The sequence below is a fragment of the Podarcis raffonei genome, chromosome 17, assembly GCF_027172205.1.
Source record: "Podarcis raffonei isolate rPodRaf1 chromosome 17, rPodRaf1.pri, whole genome shotgun sequence".
NCBI classification, from domain to species: domain Eukaryota; kingdom Metazoa; phylum Chordata; class Lepidosauria; order Squamata; family Lacertidae; genus Podarcis; species Podarcis raffonei.
The window spans coordinates 28953910-28971564 of NC_070618.1; the positions used below are offsets into that span (position 1 = coordinate 28953910).

The 17655-nt window shown below is 46.9% G+C and overlaps 1 protein-coding gene across 1 annotated transcript; it reads left to right on the top strand.

Moving 5' to 3' along the window:
• The first annotated feature begins 2942 nt into the window (after nucleotides 1-2942).
• On the top strand, nucleotides 2943-11542 carry KCNV2 (potassium voltage-gated channel modifier subfamily V member 2). The gene is made up of 2 exons (XM_053371175.1): nucleotides 2943-4829; nucleotides 10961-11542. Exons 1-2 carry the CDS (start codon nucleotides 3465-3467, stop codon nucleotides 11240-11242), a joined length of 1647 nt encoding a protein of 548 aa, XP_053227150.1. The 5' UTR covers nucleotides 2943-3464; the 3' UTR covers nucleotides 11243-11542.
• The last annotated feature ends 6113 nt before the right edge of the window (nucleotides 11543-17655 follow it).

Genomic DNA, 17655 nt, shown 5'->3' on the forward strand with positions numbered 1-17655 from the left:
GTGAGGGACACCCCATCTTACTCCCCAAAGCCTGCAGTTGAGCCCAGGATCTTAGGTCATTCCCACTATGCGTTTGAAGCACACCACTTCCCCCAAAGAATCTTGGGAACTGTAGTTTTCCCCTTGCAGAGCTACAATTTCCAGCTGCCTTAACAAACTACTTTCCAGGAATCTTTGGAGGGAACGCGTGTGCTTTCCATGTATGCTGTGAATGTGCCCTTTGAATCACGGAAGATTCGCTCTCTTAGGGTTGTGTCAAGCCTGGAGGAAAACTGCCCTCCCCAAAGCAAATGTAAGAAAGCATATTTATCCCAGAAGGGGTTTGTGTGACGTTTGAAAGAGAGGGAAAATAGCAGGGAGTCACGGCACATGAAACGAGCAATGGAAGAACTGTCCTCAGCTCAGCTAAGCTTTCATTGCAAGCCTTTTTGGGGGTTGGGGGAAGAAACCTAAACTGTGTCAAATAATTCCTTCCCTCTTCATCCTCTTGACACTTCTGGTTCTGTCCGCATGGATCTTATGGGTTTTCTTCTTTCCTTTCCCCCACATCTTGCTGATAGATGGGGCTTCCAGAGCTCCGAGGGGCTGATCAAATCTTCAGCTGCTTAGCAGTGCTTTAGTTTCTGATGCCCCATAACTATTCACTAGGCCAGTGCGCACCTTCTTGAATTATTTCCATTGCCAAGTCACAGTTGCTTTATTTGAATAATGCATTCCTATGTATACTACCCACAACAAAGCCAAGGGGGCAGGAAAACATCACCCATAAATCTCCCCACAATGCATTGTTATCTAGAGCATCTCTCTGGGGCAAAGAGCCACATGGAAATTCAATGCCTCCCCGCCCAGCCCCACTGCCAAAACCAAACAAACACACCCAGGAGCGTTTTAAAATATGAGCAGGGCAACAAAAAACATGCAGACTCTTTGCGATGAACAATTCAACGAGAACTGCCCCAAACAGAGAGAAGATAGCCACCAAACAAAAGCGCACTTGTGTGATCAAATATTACAGAGTTCCAGGTTGTTTGTTCATGGCAAGCATTTGGGGAATTGTGCCAGTAAATATTTGACATTCAGTCCAACCCACAAGTCAGATTTAAGCTGCCAGGGAGCCCAGTCTCCGCAAAGCAGCTGTGTCAGAGTGAGGGGGGAGCAGGAGAAAAGCTTGCTGTCCACACTAAGTCCTCGTGCACAAATATAGTTTTCCATCAAAAGCAATGGGGTGGGAGAAAATTCCCTTCCAGCTTAATCCTATGACACACTCTGCTACTGCAAGCAGCCTCATGCCACCAGTACCAGGACTTTCGCTAACCGAGATCTCCACCAAAATGGATCCCCAGAGGCAACACTGCCAGGGCTTCTCACCTGAGACTCTGGAGAGGCTCTGCTAGTTAGTGTAGAGCATCCTTTCCCAATCATAAATTCACTTCTCCACATTGCCACATCAGTTTGCAAAAATAATAATAAAAAAATCAAAAAAATCAAATACTCATGAAAATTCTTCATGCAAATTTCTCCTATAACTCAATGTTGTCTGCAATTTTGCTTAATGCACATGTTTGCAAAGCAATTTCTTTTTTTATAAATTTATATACCACCCTTCATCAAAAGATCTCAGGGCATTTCACAAAATAGAATACAGGATAAAAATAATGCATTTTTGTATTTACTCTCACTAAAATATGGATTTTTATGCACAATCTACCCCAGTGTATGCATTTTCGTGAGATTCTGCACTGCACTGCAGATTTCAAAAGATGTCTGCTCATGTAACTGCTTCAGAACATGAAAATCTGGCAAGCTCACCTGTAAATGAAACCCAAATTACCGTATTTTTTGCTCTATAAGACTCACTTTTTCCCTCCTAAAAAGTAAGGGGAAATGTGTGTGCGTCTTATGGAGCGAATGCAGGCTGCGCAGCTATCCCAGAAGCCCGAACAGCAAGAGGGAGCGCTGCTTTCACTGCTTCTGAGCTTCTGAGATTCAGAATATTTTTTTTCTTGTTTTCCTCCTCCAAAAACTAGGTGTGTCTTGTGGTCTGGTGCGTCTTATAGAGCGAAAAATATGGTAAATCCCCACCCCCTAGCTGCCATATACTGAGTCAGGCTGTTGGTTCATTGAACTCCATACTTCCAGCTCTGGCTGGCAGCATCTCTCCAGGGTTTGAAGCATGAGTCTTTCCCAACCAGATCGGGAGATGCCAGGAATTGACCTTGGGACCTTGTGCATTCAGAGTGTGTTCTCTGTCCACTGAGTTCTGGCCCTTCCCTTGTGCATGATGCTTGCCTGCCATTTCGGATGCTTCACCTTGAGGTGTTTTCTCCAGGTGGCAAGTTCATCTTTAAGCTCCGTTAGGTACACACAAGGGGCTGGATGATGATCAGAGCACTCTCTCCTCAGCACACAAACTGACACACACCCTGGAAATTCAGAAGCAAGTTAATCCAAATTCCAAGAAGCGGAATTGTAATCCTTTATAATTAAGCAAGGATGCATATAATGACATGCTTTGCATAATTTATTCACCCTTTTGCAAGTCAAAGCAGGGAGAAAAGAGCTACCTTTCTGCAGCTCCACCTGATGAATCTGACACTGGAAATTCTGGATCGTCGGCCTCTGGCCTCTGAGATTTGACCAGGCATTGTCAAATCGCTGTCAACTTCAAGTCTTGTCTTCATAGCCTTGACATCTAGAAACCTGATCTAAAAACAAAAGAACGAAAGCTGGCATTTTGCAGCTGTAGTTCTGCAATGTCAATTTATGCGCGGCAATGTTTGCTACCCTTGTTTTACATAATATTTGACATTAACGCTTGCATTGACTCTCAGGAACCCCAGCAAATTTAAGTGTTGGTTTTTCTGCCTGTAAAATGGGCTTTAAACATAAGGAACGGCTCTAAGAACAGTTGATATAAAGAAGAAGAAGAAGAAGAAGAAGAAGAAGAAGAAGAAGAAGAAGAAGAAGAAGAAGAAGAAGAAAACATAAGAAATCGGGGATGAGATGAAAGACTCTTGGATAATTCCAAAAAATATCCATTGTTGCTCCTTCATAGGAAAGTCTTTTCTGAGTATGTGCTGAGGTGACACAAATAGAAGCCCTTTGATTTTATTTTTATTAGCAGTAATGACTCTGCTACACTTATTATTATTTTTCGACTGATTATCCACAGATTTCTGGATCCATAATCATTCACGTCACAGATAGAGGGAGCGGAGGCTGAAACAGGATAATAGCCTTTAAATCCCCTTCTCTAAGCACTCAGATCTTCCCTGTCAGCAAGATTAAAGCGGTCAACAGCAGTCCCCATGTGCCTGGATCCCACACTGAGTTTTTGCAACAACTGGAGCTGCTGGTCGGTCGGAAAAGAAACGTAAAACGGCTCCGGTGGCAGATGCTCCGGGCAGGAAGGAGAAGGCAACCAGAAGAAGCTTCGCACCCACCACCGAACGCTAAGGGGAAGCATGTGGAACCTTAAGCAAAGAAAGCAGCCTCTGATCTCGGACTATAAAACTGAATCTCGCCCGGGGGCCACCTGGGATGCAACCGTGGGAAGCAACGAAACTGGGGGGACTGGGGGCTTTGGTGCTTCTGACTGGGGATCCCCACTGCAGCTGGCCCAGGAAGTTGAGAGCAGCTACTCCTGCTTGGAGGACGAGGAGGAAGAGGGCGAGGAAGAGGAGAAGGGGCTCCCCTCGATGTTTCCCTTCAGCCCAGCCTTCCCAGCTGGAGCCACCACGTCGTCCTCCGTCCTCAACATCAACGTGGGCGGGCAAAGCTACCGCCTAACGTACCAGGCAGTGGCCATCTACCCCACCACCCGCCTGGGCCGCTTGGCCACTTCCACCGACCGCTGGCGCCAGCTGGGCCTCTGCGATGACTACGCGGCTCAGGGAGACGAGTACTTCTTTGACCGGGACCCGGCCGTCTTCCAGCTGGTCTACAACTTCTATGCCTCCGGGGTGCTGCGGGTGCGGGACGAGCTGTGTCCCCGCAGCTTCCTGGAGGAGCTGAGCTACTGGGGGGTCCGTCTCAAGTACACGCCCCGCTGCTGCCGCATCTGCTTCGAGGAGAGGCGGGACGAGCTGAACGAGCAGCTCAAGGTGCAGAGGGAGCTGCGGGCCCAGGCGGCCGTGCAGGAGAGCGAGCACCTCTTCCGCCACATGCGCTACGCCGAGCATCGCTGGCGCCTGTGGAACCTCATGGAGAAGCCCTTCTCCTCCACCACGGCCAAAGCCATGGGGGTGGCCTCCAGCTTCTTTGTGCTCATCTCGGTGGTGGCGCTGGCTCTCAACACGGTGGAGGAGATGCAGCACAGGGACAAGGCCACCCAGGAGAAGAGGCCCTTGCTGGAGCACGTGGAGACCTTCTGCATTGCCTTCTTCACCCTGGAGTATGTGCTGCGGCTGGTCTCCACCCCGGACATCCGCTGCTTTGTCAGCAGCGCCCTCAACGCTGTGGACCTCATCGCCATCCTGCCCCTGTACCTCCAGCTCTTCCTGGAGCGTTTTGTGGATGAGGACCAGCCTCGGGGGCAAGGCTCCCAGCACGAAAACGACATAGAGAAAGTGGGGCGGGTGGGGAAGGTGGGGCAGGTCTTGCGCATCATGCGCCTCATGCGCATTTTCCGTATCCTGAAGCTGGCCCGCCATTCGACGGGCCTGCGCGCATTCGGCTTCACGCTGCGCCAGTGCTACCAGGAGGTGGGCTGCCTCCTGCTCTTCATTGCGCTGGGGATCTTTGCCTTCTCCGCCATGGTCTACACTGTGGAACACGATGTCTCCAGCACAAACTTCACCAGCATCCCCCATGCCTGGTGGTGGGCTGCCGTAAGTACCTCCCTGGCAATGTGATGCTCGTTCCTCCCCCCCCCCCCCCCCGCTTGCGAGCGTGCCTGTTTTGGAAGCGGCAGGGTCCCCCCCACTATGCCTGGCTTTCCAAACATCTGTTCAGAGTGTTGACTTTACAGAACATGCATGCATGCACACGCACCCATCAGCTGGAAGCTTTCCTATAGCAGATCAGGCTAAAATCAGTGCAGCTGAGCTTGAACCGAAGAGCTCTTTGCGGCTGTGCCACAGACTTTGTGCTGCTTCTCGCTGAGAAAGGGGAAGAAGGAAACGAGAAGGGCAAGCACATGTCTGCCTGGCCTTAACTTTGCCGTGACTTATCTGTGCCTACTTGACAGCTTGCTGCTGGTATTTTTGTAGCAGATACATAAGGGAGGCTGTGGGGGTGGTTTCACATTCCTTCCAAAGCGAGTTTACAAAAGCATCTCTGCTCAGTGGTTTAGCGATGCAATCAAAAGGGGGCACATATTAGCTCTTAGTTAAAAAGATGAGGCTGGGAATCTGGGGAAAAGGTGAGCTAGGAATCTGTCCCTACAGAAGTTTTGTTTCGTTTCCAAATGTGCCTGTGGATGAACAATTTCCAGATAGGAAAATAAGAGCAGCTGACCGTCACAAGGCTTTCCAGACAGCTGGTGATCGCAGCTACAACACAGCCCAAAATGATTTTTTAAAAAATTGCATTTGCACTGAGCCAGCCGCAGACAAAAATAACAAAACGGGAAGACCCTCTGGCTCAGTTGCTTGTAATGCAATACGGAGCTTATAATTTATAGGTTGAAATGCATCCTAAGCCACCAGGGATGGGAAAACAGACATTCCTTCTAGCGCAGCTGGAGGAATCAGGAGGTCTTAGTAGCCCAAGGACAGAGGCTCATCCTGCAAATAGTTCAGCAATAAGAGCACAGGAACAAAGCCTTCCATTGACTGGGACATCGAGCTCAGGGTTGACTACACTGGTGGGTAGCTAGCGCCAAGCTGCATACAGAGCTCTACCCCCTGAGTTTTCGGATTTTCCATATTGCTTTGGGGTCCAAAGTCTTTGCTGAGTCACCAGCACTAATCAAATGTGAAGGCAACAAGGCGATCACTTCACTAAAACAAAAAAACCCTGTTCCTTGTGCCTGTGTCCACATTCTTCCCATGGGAACTTCCCTGCATATGGCACGTGTGAAAGATGGTGCATGGGATTCGTATAGTTTTCAGCAGCACAAACATCTCTTGCGATCAAACTCATCTTGTGTGACGTGACCTTGATTGACCCCTTTGGATAGGTAAATAAATCCAAGTTTGGAGCAGGTTCAGGGGGTGTTAACTTTGGACAGCAGATTATGTAAACAGACTTGTGAGCAGAAACTAGAAGTGCTACAGAAACAAGAGAAGCTATAGAATATAAATTTCATCCTACCAATTTATGAAAGCATGTTAGAGCTTAGCTGGAAAGCTCTTCTGATAACCCTTCCCCTTTGAGGCTAATATATATGGTGTGTGGGGATAGATAGATGATAGATAGATAGATAGATAGATAGATAGATAGATAGATAGATGATAGATAGATAGATAGATAGATAGATAGATAGATAGATGATAGATAGATAGATAGATAGATAGATAGATAGATAGATGATAGATAGATAGATAGATGATAGATATAGATAGATAGATAGATAGATAGATAGATAGATAGATAGATAGATAGATATAGATGATAGATGATAGATAGATAGATAGATAGATAGATAGATAGATATAGATATAGATAGATGATAGATAGATAGATAGATGATAGATAGATAGATAGATAGATGATATAGATAGATAGATAGATAGATAGATAGATAGATAGATAGATAGATAGATGATAGATAGATGATAGATAGATAGATAGATAGATAGATGATAGATAGATATAGATAGATGAGAGAGAGAGAGAGAGAGAGAGAGAGACAGAGACAGAGAAAAGAAGAAGAAGAAGAAGAGGAGGAGGAGGAGGAGGAGTTTGGACTTGATATCCCGCTTTATCACTACCCTAAGGAGTCTCAAAGCGGCTAACATTCTCCTTTCCCTTCCTCCCCCACAACAAACACTCTGTGAGGTGAGTGGGGCTGAGAGACTTCAAAGAAGTGTGACTAGCCCAAGGTCACCCAGCAGCTGCAGGTGGAGGAGCGGAGACGCGAACCCGGTTCCCCAGATTACGAGTCTACCGCTCTTAACCACTACACCACACTAGATAGATGAGAGATAGATATAGATGATAGATAGATGGTAGATAGATGATGATAGATGAGAGAGTGTGTGTGATTATGAAAATGGTCAACCATTAGCTGCTAAGTATTTTCATTTTAGGCAATTGTGATTAATCTAGAAAGAAGTATATTGTTTCCACAAATGAACCCTCAAGTCCTGCAACATCGGGAGGGCCACTGTTCTAAAGGGAGTGGCCTGCTTGGAGGTCAAAGGTTTCCCACCCCTGGCTTAGCAGGTATTGTTCTGGGAAGAAAAACGACAATCACACGGTAACTTGCAACCACCCCATACATTGAAAGCACTCTTGCACCACTTTAACAGTCAAGGCTTCCCCCAAAGAGAGTTGGCAGGAGATGCCCTCTTAGAACTGTGATTCCAGCACCTATAACTGTTCCCGGGGTTCTTTGTGGGGAGGCAGCGCTCTGAAAGTGGTAGAAAAGTGTTTCAAATGAATGTTGTGGGTGTGACCAATGAACACCAGCAATGGGAACAACTCCAGCATGAGGCTGCAGGCAGAGCTTTTCTTCTAGGAAACAAAGTGCCGGTGTTGCATGACCTTGAGAACCCCCAGGAAAAAAGAACTAGTTGCAGGAATGTCTATCTAAACCCATCTTCTCATCCTGGTGGTTGGTCTGGGCTGGTGGCTGGCGACATAACGAACCCTCCCAAACTCCAAATCCCACTCTACTTCATCTTCCCCATGCTCCAACAGTGGAGCAGATGCCCCTACCCCATGCCTGAATCCTGCACAGCTGCAGACACCTGTAGACCACAGCAGCACCTAGTTCTCTGTGTGTATTTTTCACCTGGCCCAGTCAAGGTGAGGAGGACCAAAGCAGGTGCCAAAAGCCGGGAGACAAGCTGGAAAAAGAGGGCGGTGCCCAAGTGGGGGGAAGTGGCTGGGGAGGGAGGCACCAACTTGCAGAAAATATTGGGGTCCAACCCCCAAAAATATTTTATTGGGGGCAAAGGGACCAGGGCCCCACAGAGTTGATGCCTATCCTTCATCCGATCCTCATCCCACCAAGGCATAAAGAAACACACGTGAAAAATTCCCCACCAGGACTCCTAGCACTCTCATCTGGCTGTTTATTTTCGGAGATCTCCCTCCTGCATTAACATTCAATTCCAGTGAGTTAATTTCCATCAGGCCACAAAACTAATCCCTTTTAGACCATCAAATGCGCCAGGTGCATCCGACAAATAAGCTTGCTTGCTGCAGGCTCAGGGAGGGAGCAGGACGTTTCACTCATCTGAAACATCAGGCTCCTTTTTTCTTTGGGGGGAAAGAGGAAAATGCCCTCCCCACTGCATGGCTGCCTTTCCAGTGAATATTGCACTGGATGCTGCCAGACAGAAGCCAAGGCACTAAAAAGGGAAGGAGAGCCCAATGCACATTCCGTCTGGAGCCATTTCTTTCACTGTTTTCTCAACATCCCTATAATACCTTGGCATGGGCTATAATAACGATTGCAGGATAAGGTCAGCAGAAAGACAAATGCAAAGTGAGACGCCATTCTTCGGACAAAACAGGTCTGTGCTGGGTTCCCAACACTCGACTCTTCCACCACCATCCACCCATCTCTGCTTTCCCCCATCTCTTGCAGCTTTAAAGGTCCCTGAAAAGAGGGGGGGGATTCAGCTCCTTGTTTCGTTCTGGCCTCCTCTTCCCTCACCAACCCCCTGTCCACCCTGCAAACATTCCTTCTCCAAGTTGCAGGAGTATCAACAGGAGAAGCCGCCTTCCTGGCAAGCGTTCCTGAAGATAGGTAGAGCAGAGGGGGAGAGGCCAACGTGTACTTAGGGAGACAGCAGAACCAAGAACCTTGACAGCCTGGATACGGTGACTGGGAGTGGCCACCGGGACCACATAACACCAGTCCTGAGAGATCTGCATTGGCTCCCAGTACGTTTTCAAGCACAATTCAAAGTGTTGGTGCTGATCTTTAAAGCCCTAAACGGCCTCAGTCCAGTATATCTGAAGGAGCGTCTCCACCCCCATCGTTCAGCCCGGACACGAGATCCAGCGCTGAAGGCCTTCTGGTGGTTCCCTCATTGCGAGAAGTGAGGTTACAGGGAACCAGACAGAGGGCCTTCTCGGTAGTGGCGCCCACCCTGTGGAACACCCTCCCTTCAGATGTGAAGGAAATAAGCAGCTATCTTCTCGTTAAAAGACATCTGAAGGCAGCTCTGTTTAGGGAAGTTTTTAATATTTAATGCTGTATTGTTTTTAACACTTGATTGGGAGCCGCCCAGAGTGGCTGGGGAAACCCAGCCAGAATGGCAGGGTATAAATAATAAATTATTATTATTATTATATTACGGGAAGGAGGCACTGCTGCCCTGTCATTTTTCATGAATGAGAGACCTGGGAGAAACAAAAGGTGACCGCCTTGTTGTTTATTACATTCCTATGTGAATTGCCCTGTGGCCTTTTTGGCAAAAGGTGGCAAATAAATGTCTTAAAACAAATGACTCATAAAATAAATGAAGCTCCACCATAATTCTGAAACAGGCAGATGGAGCAACATTGACTTCAATGCCAGCATGGAATTGGTTGCAGTTTTCAACCAGTATAGACCAAGGTAAAGGTAAAGGGACCCCTGACCATTAGGTCCAGTCGTGACCGACTCTGGGGTTGCGGCGCTCATCTCGCTTTATCAGCCAAGGGAGCCGGCGTACAGCTTCTGGGTCATGTTGCCAGCATGACTAAGCCACTTCTGGCGAACCAGAGCAGTGCACAGAAATGCCGTTTACCTTCCCGCCAGAGCGGTACCTATTTATCTACTTGCAGGGGAGCAGGGACCGGGCAACGGGAGCTCACCCTGTCGCGGAGATTCGAACCGCCAACCTTCTGATCGGAAGTTCTAGGCTCTGTGGTTTAACCCACAGCGCCACCCACGTCCCGGGTGACCAAGGTACGGTGGCCCAAACCTAAACAAGAGATCTTGAAAAGGACACTCAGGAAAGACATTCCTAGAACCACAGATGGGTAGAGAAGGGAAATAAATGGTCTGAGGGACCTGCTCCTGTCACCCCCAGCCCAGTCCACCACTGCCTGCTGCCACTGCCTGCTTCCCAGAAAACCAAGGTGTCAAACCAGCAGCTGACAAGGAGAGATGGGGGGGGTGGGAATTGGATTCAGTTCACATTTAAAGGTGAACTCACCAAATGAAAACACAGCTATCCTTCGACATTTGCATTGATTTGAATTTTGCAATGCAGTTCTCCAGCCAAGTAATTTGTGAAAATGGCATACAAAATATTAGTGAAAATGGCTTTGCAAAAAACAAATGAAGATTAGGCAAGTTTGTATATGAAATGGTATCACACGAGAAAATTGCAGGGAAATGCTGGTGAATTTTCATGAGGATTTTTTTTGTTTGGAAAATTCACAAACTGATGTATAACTATAGAGAACTGAATTTAGGATTGGGAAAATGAGAAAGTGACATTGACGTGCTTGGCCATCTTTACTGAGGACACTGCTGTGGCTCAGAAGTTGCTCAAACACACCATCATTCATAGAAAGAGATCATTGTCACATAAGGGAGGGAAAGGCAGCTAAATGGCGTGCAGTTTATGCATGCATGAGTTCACTGTGTTGGGAAGAAGTGGCAGTTTGAGAATCCCCCCCCCCATGGGCACAAACGCCATCTCTGGTCTTCAGGGATGGGAAGAGCAGAGGCAGATTCTCATATCTATTGCAGAGGAATCTCTCTTTCCTGCCCAACATTGCAATGGGGAGGAAAAAATACCGCCTCTGTCCTTCAGAGACCAGTCTCTAAATGACCCCTCTGTCCTCAGCATAGAAAGGTGGCTTGGATGTTCTGAGTAACTGCCGTGTTTCGTGTTTGCTTTTCAAGGTAAGCATTTCTACGGTTGGATATGGAGACATGTGTCCGGAAACCCACCTCGGACGGCTCTTCGCTTTCCTCTGCATCGCTTTCGGGATCATTCTGAACGGAATGCCCATCTCCGTCCTGTACAACAAATTCTCAGACTATTACATCAAGCTGAAAGCGTACGAATACACAGCCATACGCAAAGACAGGGGCAAAGTGGATTTTGCACGGCGAGCCATGAAGAAAATGTCTGAGTGCTGTGGAAACAGGCCAAACCGATTACCAAGACACAGATACAATTAATACCTTGGACGGAAAAGAGGGATTGGGAGTTGAGAGGCCAACAGATTCCCTCAGGTTTGTCCACAAGTTAACTGGGAGGAAAAGACTGACTGGGGTATAGTGCAAAACTTTCTCATTTTTAAAAAAGATGCAAATGAAGATAATCCTTCTTAATATTTTGTCTGATAAATGTTACAGCTGGTGTCCAAGCAGCCTCTGGAATCCATTGTATTGTGATCCAGTGAGTGATTCCAAATAAGGATCCGCTTGAGGAAATGAGAAGGAATGCAGTCTTGTTTCTTTGATCTGCAAATGCTGTACCACCACTTAGGCTAAGCACCATTACTAGGAAGCAAGAGCCAGTTGATCCTATGAGGCCTACATCTGAGTAAATGTGCAAAGAATTGTGCTGCTTTTTCTGGGTATTTACATATTTGCCAGCATGATGGATGTTGCCTCAAAATCAGAATTTAGTAGACTTTCAAGTAGGAATATATTTGTGTCCTGTACCAGAATTTTATTATTGCCTTGAGGGTGCGTCAAGCGCCTTTTGTCCTGTAAATGGATCCGCAGGTACCAAAAACAAGTCATTGTAAGAAACTTGAGTATTAATGCAGTGGGGAGAGAAGGAAGCAAGTGCTGGTAGCCTCCATTGAGTTGCCACTGCTTCACCCTTGTTCGTTCATGGGGAGGTGGAGTCTGTCCATTTCAGCTTCTACTTTTCCCCATCTTAAGTTGCTTTCTCCCCATTTCCACATCGGTTTGCCATTAAAACAAACCAAAAAGAGCCCTGATGAAAATTCATCAGCGTTTTCGTTTTTCTTCTATTATACACATTTCTGCAAAGCAATTTCTCCTAATTGATTGCATGTTGTATGTTGTGTTATTTTCACTTGGCGTGTGAATTTTGTGCACACTACTTGACTGGAGAACTTCATTGCAAGATTTGGAGAATTATGAATTTTGAAGGACGGCTGTGGTTTGGTTTGCATTTTGTTCCATAAAGTGAAAATTCAGCAGATTTGTCTTTAACTGAAAACTAAATCCAATCCCCTCTCCCTGCCTGCCTGTGCTCCCATCCCAACTCTCTTAGACACCTCCAGCTGAGAGCAGCTTGTCTGTTGCAGCTTGGTGGCTTAAATAGGATGATGAGAGCATTTCTGCAGACATTAAACAAATATTGAAGGGGCCAAAGACCCCTCGCCCCCCCCCCGAGTTGGGATGTCTGTCTCCATCTTGTTATTTATCTCACAAAGCACAGGGTGGGACTTGGTTTGTTGCACAAGACCTCCCAGTCAACAAGAACTGCACAACCTGAATTTGCCAGAATTTGGTTGAATCCCACACAAAATTAGCCACAGTCTGGAGGCCCCCAGGGAGGGATCTTGTAGGCTAAGTCCTTCCAAGGAGCTGAGACATCAGGTTACAACTTGGGATTCCTGAATGAAGATTGAAAGATGGTTCCTACCCCTCATTTCTTTCTCTTTTTAAAAAAAGATGCCTGGCTTATAACCCAGCTCTGTAAACTCTGTGATGAATATTACAACGGTCACATTGTGATTATTTTTATTTTTGAATACTCTCCAAGTGTTTTCCACCCAGCTGCATCTCTGTCATTAACAGGAATTATGCTCATTGGTATCCAGTATCTTATGCTGGTAGGGCAGTACAGACATGACAAAGATGAGCATTGTGCTTCTACACTCCCTGCTCTTCTCCTTCCCACTGTAATGCTAGACATTTGGGGTTCACAGGACATCTAAACAGAGACACTGTGGTTTAACTGTGAAACCAAGCCAGGATTCTTGCTAGATCAGTGGCCTAGCGTGGGTTGCCAGTGCCCGGGGCAAAGCAAGTATCCTCAGTACCACCTGCCGGTGGGCTAGAACAAAGGGGCAATAGCTTGGCAAATGACCTGAGTGGCAAGTGTGTCACCCCATGAGTGTTGAGTATGATGGAGAGCGGGATGAAGAATTGGTCGGGAGCAATCCTTCTAAACCCAATGCAGAGGGCACCCAAGCAACCGCCCACCGCCCAATTCTGCTCCTCAGTCCATCCACACAGACATTAGGAGATTCTCTGTGTGAGAGGGAGGGTGCACTTCTTTGTTTCTCTCCCCCCCCCTTTGAACTTTTTTGTGCCCCTAAGAAATTTGCATCCAGGGCAATCGCCCGTGTGGCCCCACTGATGCCCCCCTACTGTATTAGATATCTTGAGTTGCAAACAGAGGTTAAACCACAATTTCCTGATTTGGCTATAACAGAAACTGTGGTTTGACAAAACACAATGCTCCTTCTCTGTCTAAGAAATCCAGCCAATATTTATAGTGTAAGAATTGCATGCTACCATCTCCCTGTCAAGCTAATAGATGGTTTTTGAAAGTAAAGAGCCTGAAAATTGCAACCCAAGAAAGATGTAGCAAGTAGCCATTCCTTTGCATCGTTGCGGTATCACTAAAAACTGGGGTTTGTTTGCAACACACTCCTGTCCTCTAAAGTGCAACAGTGAAGGCACCGTATAAGCTGTAGGAACAGACGATAAGCGAGAGTACAAAGAACGGATGCAGAAAACTGATGGGGGGACAATTTGCCAGAAAGCAGGAGGGTGATTATAAACAGCCAGTGTCTATTAATAAGCGCAGAAGCCGAACTGATAGGCAAGCAGCACAGGCAAACCGTACGCATTTCACATTATTGAATTCACTTGGAGCTGCTGAATCTATGTCATCACATTCTAGAAATTAGGATGAAGCACCGTCCGGAAGCCGAGCAAAGACAAGAAAAGATGCATCAAATGCAGAATCAAATGCTGTTTGGCAGACAGCGGGAGGCGACACTCGTCTATCAATGGGAAGCAATGAATTAAACCAGCATCACCTCTTGTTTTACCCCAAATATGGCCATCTGCTGTTTTTCATGTCAAAAACAGCACACGGAGGGATGTGTCTGACAGAAAGAGCTGGAGGACATCTTTGTGACAGACTGGGATCTTCTGAATGGGGGAGGATGGGTCTGGAAGCCGCAGTGACAAATATATATCTATGCAAGTGCTGATTTGATTTTGTTCACACGCTAAGTTGTGCATTCATTTGCACCTGCAGGCACTGTAGAATCTGCACATGTGTTGTTAACTCCCCTTCCAGAACCTGCACGAAAAGGCTACAGAACTACTGTTATCCCCTCGAGTTTCACGGCTGTTTGGCATTACTGTTTATTATGCCCCACCCCATAATTATGTATATAGCCTTCTTGCCGCTGACGAGAGTGGGCTCCAGTCCACAGAAGATTATGCTGCAATAAAGCTTTTCATTTTTAAGGTGCCACAAGACTCTTCTGTTCTCAGATGAAGAAAGCAAAACTCTCTCTCTTAAAGCCCCTCTCGAGCAGCTTAAATGGAGGGAGAGCTGGTGTCTGTTTCAGCAGCTAGGTTCACATCTGGCACTCACATATTTTCGACAGACGAGAACAAAATGTCTGTGACTTTTCCTGAATATAGTTCGGGTATTTTTTTATTTTTTATTTTTTATTTATTTATACATACATACATACATACATACACACACACACACACCCTGCCCATCTGGCTGGGTTTCCCCAGCCACTCTGGGCGGCTTCCAACAAAACGCTAATATACAATAACCTATTAAACATTAAAAGCTTCCCTAAACAGGGCTGCCTTTAGATGTCTTCTAAAAGTTTGGTAGTTATTTTTCTCTTTGACATCTGGTGGGAGGGCGTTCCACAGGGCGGGTGCCACTACCGAGAAGGCCCTCTGCCTGGTTCCCTGTAACTTGGCTTCTCGCAGCGAGGGCACTGGACCTCAGTGTCTGGGCAGAATGATGAGAGATTCATCATTCTGCCTGGACATATAAGCTGCGGGACAAGGATAACTGTGACTTTAAAGATGAATGGGAACCCTTTACAAAGTATTTGAAGACGCAACAAAATGCGTGAGATTCGTCCCTAACCCCCCGTGTGAGCAGAAGCCCTGAGAAAGGGCTTGCACAATGGGGGTGTCCACCAAGTGACTCTGGCAGGAGAGGGGAGCAGGGCAACCCCCAGAACAGCAAGGGGGGTGGAGATGGGGGCGTCATTCCATCTGGCAAACCGGGATGCTTGTGCAAATGTAACAACTGGAAGAGTGAGACGTTTGATTCCACCCGTAGACAAAAGCATTAAATGAACAGTCTCCTGTAGTTGTTAAAAGTTTTGGTCTAGGACTGGAAAGAGCAGGGTTTAAATTGTTGCTGAGCCATGAAGTTTGCCAGGAGATCTTGGACTAGCTAGACACTATCTTACTGAACATCCTAAACACATTTTACAGCAGAAATTATTCTGAGTAAATATGCGTAGAATTGCATATTGAGAAGTTGACGGTTCAGGTAAATTTTGGCATGTCCACCACTGCTTGCAAACATACAACCAAATTGTGGTATGCTGTGTTGTGGTTCAACCCTGCTTTGGAAAACTGTTCTGGGGCACAAAGCCAATTCGTTATGCCCCCCGCCATGGAAAATATGATTGTCATGAAATTTGGAAACTCTTCAGTCATGCATGGAACACACAAGGGTAATCTGTCAGACAGTGGGAAAGTACCAGTATGGTTTTTTCCCCAGCACAGCACACCTGCACGTGTCCAATTTGAGAATCCACAAATACGTCTACGAAGATGGAATTGATATGCACTCGCAGATATTCTCATGGGGGTGGAGTGATCACATGTGTGGTGGCCCCAGCCTTCCTCTGAGGAGCTCAAAGGTAATTGCATGAGAACAGCTGCATACATTCTCACGAAAATCTCATGAACTTCCTGGCTGGGCAGGAGTTGAACCTGGATTTCTCCACGACTTTAATTGCTGCGTTAGGCTAGTCAATGTGTACATAGTGATTTCACAAAGTGTTCCCGTTTCCCAGATCAAGGCTGGAGGATTGTTTGCTTGAAGAGCTTGGGAAATGCACCAGTCTGCAAAACAAGGAAATCCATGCCTCCTATCAGAGTTTTGGGGAAAACCATGACGGACCTGTCCACATTAAAAGTAAAATGGCCTGTTGAAAACAACACATTCCTATTTACTATTTTGCAGAAATACAGTTAACATTGTGGTTGGTTGATGCAGTGCACTCCATTCAGGCAAGGAAGGGCAGCAGAAAATGACATTAGTAGATAGGGTTTTGGGACGCGGGGGGCGCTGTGGGTTAAACCACAGAGCCTAGGGCTTGCCGATTGGAAGGTTGGCGGTTTGAATCCCTGCGACGGGGTGAGCTCCCGTTGCTCGGTCCCTGCTCCTGCCAACCTAGCAGTTCGAAAGCACGTCTCTGGCGGGAAGGTAAATGGCGTTTCTGTGCGCTGCTCTGGTTCGGCAGAAGCTGCTTAGTCATGCTGGCCACATGACCTGGAAGCTGTACGCCAGCTCCCTCGGCCAATAAAGCGAGATGAGCGCCGCAACCCCAGTCGGCCACGACTGGATCTAATGGTCAGGGGTCCCTTTACCTTTACCTTAGATAGGGTTTTCTTTTAAAAAATCAGCTATCCAGAGAAGCATTGGACAGGATGGAAGAGCACTGGGGTAAAACAGCAACTGAAGTACAGAAATGTTGGGCTACAACTCCCATCATCCTTGGCTCTACCACTGGCAACTGGAACCCAACAACATCTGGAGAACATGCTCCCCACCCCTGGCTGTTACAAACTGGAACTTACTGTAAGGTTGGAACAATGAGAAACGGAAAGACCAAAATGGACAAATCTGTCCACTCAGCAACCGGCATTCAGACATATTGCCTCTGACTGCCACAGATGTAAGGAATAGATGTGTAGGAACACAAAATGCAGTTTTGAAAAAGAGCTGGTGTGTAGGTTGGGTTGGGTTGGGTTGAGCAAAGGAATCTTCCACAGCAGGTCACGACCAGGAGAGCAGTCCTTCATTTCCTGAGGCCACGTCCAGAAGAGGAGGACTCAGACATTCTGGGACAGTCCTCTCTTTCCTGCAGTTCTTGTCATGGTGCCAGGATGAGTGTTGTGGCCCTTAATTCTTATCCTTAAGAAAGGAAAGCAGGCACCCAGTGTCAGGGCCTGTGGCCCGTCCTTGATTCCGCTGGGTGCTGAGGAGGCCGGACTGAGCTGAACATACGAGTGAGAAAAATAGCGTTCTTGCCAAGGATTATTACCGTATGTTTTGCTCTAGAAGACTCACTTTTTCCCTCCTAAAAAGTAAGGGGAAATGTGTGTGCGTCTTATGGAGCGAATGCAGGCTGCGCAGCTATCCCAGAAGCCAGAACAGCAAGAGGGATCGCTGCTTTCGCTGCGCAGCGATCCCTCTTGCTGTTCTGGCTTCTGGGATTCAGAATATTTTTTTTCTTGTTTTCCTCCTCCTCCAAAAAGTCTGGTGCGTCTTATAGAGCGAAAAATATGGTAAATACTGACCAGTGATAAAA

What these genes read in the sequence shown, in the direction of transcription:
- KCNV2 (XM_053371175.1), top strand. Translation starts at nt 3,465, where the DNA reads ATGTGGAACCTTAAGCAAAGAAAGCAGCCTCTGATCTCGGACTATAAA. An exon ending in ATGCCTGGTGGTGGGCTGCC is followed by an intron (nt 4,830 to 10,960) that starts GTAAGTACCTCC and finishes TTGCTTTTCAAG; the next exon opens with GTAAGCATTTCTACGGTTGG.